This window comes from Homalodisca vitripennis, chromosome 7, assembly GCF_021130785.1.
Source record: "Homalodisca vitripennis isolate AUS2020 chromosome 7, UT_GWSS_2.1, whole genome shotgun sequence".
In the NCBI taxonomy this organism is placed as follows: Eukaryota; Metazoa; Arthropoda; class Insecta; order Hemiptera; family Cicadellidae; genus Homalodisca; species Homalodisca vitripennis.
The window spans coordinates 21,287,685-21,295,989 of NC_060213.1; the positions used below are offsets into that span (position 1 = coordinate 21,287,685).

Consider the following 8,305-nt stretch of genomic DNA (forward strand, 5'->3'; position numbering starts at 1 on the left):
CTACATCAAAACAGCTAAAATATTCAGAGTAACAATATTTAGCCCCTTTAGTTCCTTGTTTATTCATATAAACATATTTTCTATAACTATGGGTTTGTTAAGTAACAACAAAATGATCGGTTTGACTTTCAACCATACAAAATCTTTATCAAAATAAAGTTTTTTGTTATGTAGTACTATTATCTACATTAAATTTTATATATTAATACTATGTACAAAATCTACTATTCTTCTATAACCTTAAGAGTACGTGAAAGTATTGAAACATATTAAATTTTAAAAACTTTTTAAATATAATCTTTACTATTTTAAACTATTATAAAGAAAGTATACAACACATTTTAAAAGAAAATAAGGGATGAATACAACTAATAAAATTTAAATTACTGATGTAAAATAAATATTTTATTAAAATGCGAAAAAAACGTTATTAAAATACCAAGTTCTTATGATTCAGTAGTTAGCGTGATTTAGTTTTGTAAAGTAAAACTGAATTAGTCTAATTTATATTATAAGTTATTCGTATAAACGGATTATCTTATTACATTTGGCGCCTTCTGAAAGAAACACGCAAACCACACATCAGTATCGTGTGGAATTGCCAAATCCTTTTGTGCAGGCACCAAAGCAGTTGCTGTAAATCCGAATCAGAAGTTTTCTCGTTCAACACTCGCACAAATGTTAACGTTGCTGGTGTGCATTTGAGTGGATAGTGAGAATAAATTCAAAGGCTGAGTTTATTATTTCATTAAAAATACTTAATTGGTTTATAATTTACTAACAGGTTACTCTTAGCGCACTTACAGAGGCATTTTGAGTTATTTATATATTTTAATGTAACATTTTTAACCCATAAAACCGGTTTCTGGGATGTTTATTTCTGGTGCACACACATACACACACGCGCGTGCACGCACTAACATTATGGATCACTTTAACGTCCCAAAATTGTAATTTGAGTGATGTGTAGTCCTCTCAGTATGGTGTGTAGTCCTCTCAGTATGGTGTATAGTCCTCTCAGTATGGTGTATAGTCCTCTCAGTATGGTGTGTAGTCCTCTCAGTATGGTGTATAGTCCTCTCAGTATAGTGTATAGTCCTCTCAGTATGGTATATAGCCCTCTCAGTATGATGTGTAGTTCTCTCATGTGGTGTATAGTCCTCTCAGTATGGTGTGTAGTCCTCTCAGTATGGTATATAGCCCTGTCAGTATGGTGTATAGTCCTCTCAGTATGATGTGTAGTCCTCTCAGTATGGTGTGTAGTCCTCTCAGTATGATGTGTAGTCCTCTCAGTATAGTGTATAGTCCTCTCAGTATGGTGTATTCAGTGTTCAAGATTTACTTTAAGAGGACATATCAAACCTTTTTGAAATATTCTATGACACTATTTCCAGCTAAAGGCCTAGTTCACATACAAGGGCTTTTAGAAAATTCAATTCCTTATTATGGGGGAAATTTATATTTTATAAAATTTTTATTGTTTAGTACTTTAGTTGAGTTTATGTCTTAGGTTTGATTTTGATTTTATTTGTAACTAGTTTCGAGCACCGTATGTGCTGATTTCACAGATTTGTTCATCGATGTGGGTTTTATTACAACGTTTCAATAATAATTCCAATGCATTAGACCGTATAAAATCATTACAGGTGCAATCTATATGAAATAATAACAATAAATTTGACTTTCCAATTTTTGCATACTAATCAATCACTAATATTTTTTAAAACTTATGTAAACAAATGTTTTACCTCTGTAGCGAACGTGAAAGAATCAACAGTCGTTTAGTGTCAGTTACATTTGGATTATATTTCGTTTATTTTTCGAATTGCAAAATATTCCGGGAAACATTTACGTTTTTCCTTTCATTAAAACCTTCCTTGGTATTCAAAGAATTCTTTACTTATCACCCGAATTGGGACCATCCGTTTCCGAGGTTAGCAATTCATTTTCACTCATAAAACTAAAAACATTTGTAATTGCAATGTGTGGATAATATTCACAGCAAAATTTTAAAAAAATATCTGATCTATGTATATTCTGAACAAACTTCTTCGTGTATACAAGGTTGAATTTATAAATTCAGCTAAATTGTTTTTAAACCCACCGCTGAGAGGTAATAGAGATCTAAAACAATTTCGACCGGGGACATAAATCTCCTTGACAATATCCTTAAGTGCTGTAATGTTCCCATTCCTCAACGCCCTCATCTTGTGTTCCCTCAACCTCTCCTCACTGTAGTCTAATGTTGACAAACACTTTGAGGCACATTTGTTCCATCGCGGGTTTCACACACAATTTATTAATAACGATTATGGACAGTTTTGTAAATGGCAATTCTCGTCAGTTACAGTCGTGTCTACAGTTATATTCAATACTCGTTTATTGACACAGTTGACAAATGTAAAAATGTTAGAATTACATTTTCCTCCAATAATTGACCTCAAAATCAATCAAGTCTCTAGGACCTCTCTATCAAGAGTTATCGCAAGGGCTGACGGACAGGCATACATTATGACAGACAACGACAGGATTTTAAAAAGGTTTTTTTGTCAGAATATAAATTGAATTTAACAATATTTCTGTTAATATGTATGCTAATTCATATTGCCGACAACTTTCCAAAGGAGGAGGAGTCGCCATTTTTGTTAGAAAAAATTATACTTTTTCTCCATTTTCACCCATAAAAACTAGCGAAAAATATTTTGAAGCAGTTGGGATAAAATTCAATTCAAACAGATCAAAATTAACCGTCATCGGAATCTATAGGTCTCCCAAAGGCAATGAGGAAAATTTTTTTTTACATATTTTGAAGCCCTACTGATGGATTTGACTAGCCATCAACAGGATTATGTCCTAATGAGTGACTTCAACATTAATGCAATGGACACTAATCATCCTTCCACCAAACGATTTGTCGACTTGTTAAGGTCATTTGACCTAGAATTGTTAGTCAAAACGCCAACGCGTGTGACACATTCAACACAGTCGACAATTGACAACATCATCTCCAATCGATCAAGTGTCGCAGTGTCCGTGGTAAATACAGCTATCTCGGACCACTATGGCCAAGAGGCCATAATTAGTGGAGTAAAAATCGAGAGGGAGCTAAAAATCACGAAAACAATAAGAGACTTAAGGCCAGGAAACATCGCTCTTCTCAACACTTCCCTTTCTAAAGAAAATTGGAAACACCAAGATTCAATTCATTCAGTAGATGAGCATTTTAAAAGGTTTAGTGATACACTCAACTTTCATCTTGACATTTACTGTCCACACTCAAAACCATAAAAGTTTGTCCCAAAAGGGTAAACAACAAATGCATAACTAAAGGAATTTTGGTTTCTAGAGAAAAACTAAAGATTTTCTCAGAAATCCAAAAAAACGTCCCAAAATGAAGAATTCAAGCGGTTTTTTCGAAATTACAAACGAATTTATAGAAAAGTTATCCAAGCTGCAAAGGCATATGATGTTTCCAAATCAATTATATCTTCCAAAAATATTTCTAAAACTGCATGGGACATCATCAACAATAAAAACAAATCAAGTAACAAACAAATCAAATTAAAAAGTGGTGATAGACTTGTGGAGGACGCGGTGGAGGTTGCAAATAGGTTTTAACAGATTCTTCGGATCTGTGGCTTGTGAGCAAGGCCCTTGCCCATCACCCCCACAAGGAATCACAAGACGTAGGCAGTGTCCAGTAGCCTCCCTGGCACTGGCACCTGTCGTTGAGGAAGAGCTTGAAAAAATAATTCAGCAGCTCCCAGCCAAAAAAACAAATGATTTAAATTCAATGTCAACGTGGCTCATAAAAAAATGTTCAAAGCATATTGTGAGACCATTAAACCCAATTAGTAAATTTCTCTTTTGAACAAGGAGTTTTTTCCCTCACTCCTCAAAACCGCTAAAGTAACCCCTATTTTCAACGATCCCCAATCCCCACAAAATTACCGGCCTGTCTCAATTTTGCCAGTTTATGAGCAAAATATTCGAAAAGCTTTTCTTGACACGAATGCTTCAATTTTTGAATAAACACAACCAGCTATCGGAAGACCAGTTTGGCTTCAGGAAGGGCAAGTCGACAATAGACGCAGTTGTAAATCTTTTCGACATGGTTGTAGAGGGACTAGAACGTCGGGATCACACATTGAGTGTGTTCCTGGACTTATCGAAAGCATTCGACTGTGTTGACGTGTGTTGTGTGTCCGAGGCGTGCCTCTCCAGTGGCTCAGATCATTTCTAAGCCATAGAACTCAAATTGTCCAGATCTCAAATAAATTATCTGAACCAATTCACCTGAGTTATGGTGTCCCACAGGGCCTCAATTCTCAGTCCAATTCTCTTCCTGATCTATGTCAATGATGTAGGTTCATCACTTCTGCACGGAAGACTAGTGCAGTATGCTGATGACACGACTCTCTGTTTCACTAGCAAATCAAAATTGACTTTGGAACAGCATAGTTTTTGTTGAAATTAACAACTGTGTCCAAAATTTTAACAGCCTCAATCTTAAAACAAATTCTGCAAAATCCAATTTTATAAATTTTGCTTTACGACCAGTAGATAGTCATGATGAGCCAGCTGTTATGTTGGCTGACACTATGCTGGAAGAAGTATATTGTTCGAAATTCCTGGGAATATACCTAGATCGAGGGTTGACTTGGAACGATCACATCGACCACGTTTGCTCCAAATTGGCCTCAGGCATTTATGTTTTGAGGTCTCTAGCCAAATACTGCCCGACTCAAGTTCTGATGATGGCGTATTATGGTTTGATTTAACCCCACCTCACTTACGGGCTGGTGTTGTGGGGAGCTTGTGCAAACAATCAATTCCTGAGAGTGTTCAAGCTGCAAAAACAAGCAATCCGCATTATCGCTAAGTTGAAATTTAGAGAGACGTGCAAGGAAGCCTTCAAAAATTTGCAACTGTTGACGCTGCCCAGTCTCTACATCTTGGAAACAACTCTGTTTTGTATGTCTAAATGTGCCATGACGAATGGCCGAGACATACATATGTATGAGACTAGAGGCAGAGATAACTACCGAACTGGTAGGCACAGAACGGTGGTTTATGAACGCTTGCCTCCTTCACAGGCAGGTGTTCAATTCGTCAATAAGTTACCAGATTCAATTAAAAACACTTCAACACTCAAAGTGTTAAAAACTCGTTTGAAACGCTTTTTAGTGTCAAAAACATTTTATAATGTTGACGAGTTTTTTTGCTTATGATTGGGAGACCACCAATTAAAAAGACTGACAAAATTCGTCGCTGGAAGTGGGAATAATTGGTGAATGAATGGATGTAGGTACGTTTGCAAAATTGTATGTTTGAATGAGATTTCTTGTGGTGTGTTTGACAAAAATTTTAGCCAGTAAAAAGTAAAAATATGACATTTGCCATGCGTTTTATAATGTTCCGGCAATAAAAAACTGATTTGATTTGATTTGATTTATGCTACCATTATTACAGTGAGAGTTCAAATATAAACCAGATTTTCTTTTCCAAGTTCTAAGAACTTTGAAGAGCGAATTCTACAACCAAAAGTTTCCATTATTAATGGTACAGAACCTGCTTGTCAGGAATTCAACGGGATTTTTTTCATATAATTAACTCAAGAGTATTTACTGAATATACCTTCACTCCAATTGTTTTTCAAACAACTACTGACTTCTTTTAAATAAATAAATTTAGTTACATTCTCCGCACAAAAGTATTGGGTATATCTTCTTCTTCCACTCATTTAAAACCCCCTTCACTTAGAAAACCAGCAATGGAAACAAAAATCCCCTTTATCACAATTATATTCACACGTAGACTACAGGAAAAACTTCCTTGGTTATCAATGAGATTGTTCTGAACTAGAGTTGTAAGACCGCTTCCTTGGACAGCTCAACTCCCAACCGTTACTGCCAGTAGCCAATAGAAGTTCCTTTGTTTCAGAGATGGATCCACACATCAGACACCCGAACTGATAGTTAATCGTTTAAGTCGAGGAGAGACACTGAGATACGACACGAGCTGCATTCTTCTCGGACCTGTAAACCGTTACTGCCAATAGCCAATAGGAGTTCCTTTGTTTCAGAGATGGATCCACACAGCAGACAGCCAACTCAATGGTTACTCGTTTAAGCCGAGGAGGAACACTGAAAGAAGACACGAGCTGAACTCTCCTCGGACCTGTAAACTGTTACTGCCAGTAGCCAATAGGAGTTCCTTTGTTTCAGAGATGGATCCACACAGCAGACAGCCAACTCAATGGTTACTCGTTTAAGTCGAGGAGGAACACTGAAAGAAGACACGAGCTGCATTCTCCTCGGAACGGAAAAGACGTGCGACCAGAGGTCCGAGTGCTGTACAGCGGCGAACTGTAGCACCTCGGCTGTATAGCGCTGGCGAACCACACGACTAGCAGCGTGCGCCGACACCATGCTGTAGCGGGGAGCATCAGTCGGCGTTGCTGAGATGTGAAACTGAGCGACTGACGCTGTGTGACGATGCCATGCTGTAGCGGGAAGCATCAGTCGGCGCTGCTGAGATGTGAAACTGAGCGACTGACGCTGTGTGACGATGCCATGCTGTAGCGGGAAGCATCAGTCGGCGCTGCTGAGATGTGAAACTGAGCGACTGACGATGTGCGACGATTTCATGTTGTATCGGGGAGCATCAGTCGGCGCTGTAGAGATGAATAGCTGAGTGATACACATTTGTGGCGAAGAACAGTCAGCACAGCGAGTAATGTCCATGGCAAAATGTCAACTTATGATTTTAGCGTACTGGCGCTGTAAAGGCTGACCAGCGCTTGTCAAAGGGATATCAATTTTAGACGATCCTGTGGTGGTTGAAGTGAAGCATATATTTTTCTGCAAAAAAGCGAAATATAGCACAAGCAACTTAAATTTATTACAGGTCTACCACACAAAAAAATTGTAATAATAATTGTAAATCCCAAATATTGTTGACAATACTGCTTATGAAATATGTGCAATTTTCGAAACAGACGAAAGCAGATGTTAGTGAAGTTAAAGCCTATCAAAAGGATACGAAGTTTTGTGAAGTTGTAGGAACAGTAATAAAAACAAAAAACTTGTTAGACAAAAAAAGGAACCAGTACTTACAAACCACTTCTAGCATAGTTGCTCTCGACAAAAAGTAGTGACTATTTCAGTGTAAAATAAACGTGTTTCCCAAAGACTGTGACGGTCTTCATAGCTTCGAAAGGAAAGAATTATTGTCATAATGTATGTTTTCGTGTGTTTACGTTGTGAAATAAAATGTATATTTACCCAACTTTACATATAAACGGAAAAAAACATTATGAAGAAATATGGACAAAAACGCACTATTTGTATTTTTTTTAAGTGATTAGTCATCGTATAATTTTCCAGGTTTCATCTGTTGAAAAGTAATTTCACAGTTTATTTATGCAGTGACTTATTATGAAAAATAAATTATTGTTTTACTACCAATTCCATTTGTGACCTCATATTTTGCTACTGTAGGTGACACAATGCAAAATCTTTGGAAAGTACTGATGTGAAAATTTTCTTGTGGCTGTGCTAAATGTCATAACTGGATGTTACATCGACGGCGATTGTTGGAACACTGTGCTTTAATACAAAAATATGAGCTATTATGCAAATATTCGCCCAACAGACTTATGACAGTGGTAACATAAGTACTCGTATTTGTAGTTAAGTTCATTTCCTTGAACAAATCCATGACCACCAAAGATACATTGCGTGTTATATGTTTCAGTTTATGAATATGTACATACTTATCTATGTATTAATGTATAATTTCATATTTGTATTTCATTTTGAGTAAAACGCTCGATGTTTTCATTTGCAAAACTTTGAATTTTCTTGAGGAAGTCTCATTTATTAACCTCCTTTATACCTTATCGTATAAATAAAATGGTTACACTTTATAAGATTGTAGCGTTATCTTGATGAACGAGTCAAGCCCGCTCAGCGGTAGTCATAAAAATGGTACTAATCCAATTGCTCTAGTACATACTTCTATATTCAACAACGCTGAATTATTTTTATTCAAAGGCAAGCTCACACTCATCACTATATATTGACCTGTGTCGATTTTGCCATTTTGAGAAAATATTTGAAACTCTTTCCTAACTCGGATTCTGCAGATAACTGACTATAACTACCGGGGTGGTAGACACAGGAAGTTAGCTCCGGAATGCTTGCCTTCACAGGCGAGATGTTCTCTAGACACAAGATATAACTACCGGGGTGGTAGACACAGGAAGTTAGCTCCGGAATGCTTGCCTTCACAGGCGAGATGT

At 36.8% G+C, this 8,305-nt stretch overlaps 1 protein-coding gene across 1 annotated transcript in view; it reads left to right on the forward strand.

Moving 5' to 3' along the window:
• Window positions 1-7,869, forward strand: part of LOC124366634 (gonadotropin-releasing hormone II receptor) — an 83,600-nt gene extending 75,731 nt beyond the window's left edge. Inside the window, 1 exon segment of the mRNA XM_046823232.1 lies at window positions 6,228-7,869. Coding sequence (XP_046679188.1) covers window positions 6,228-6,390 — 163 coding nt within the window. The 3' untranslated portion in view covers window positions 6,391-7,869.
• Window positions 7,870-8,305: the final 436 nt, after the last annotated feature.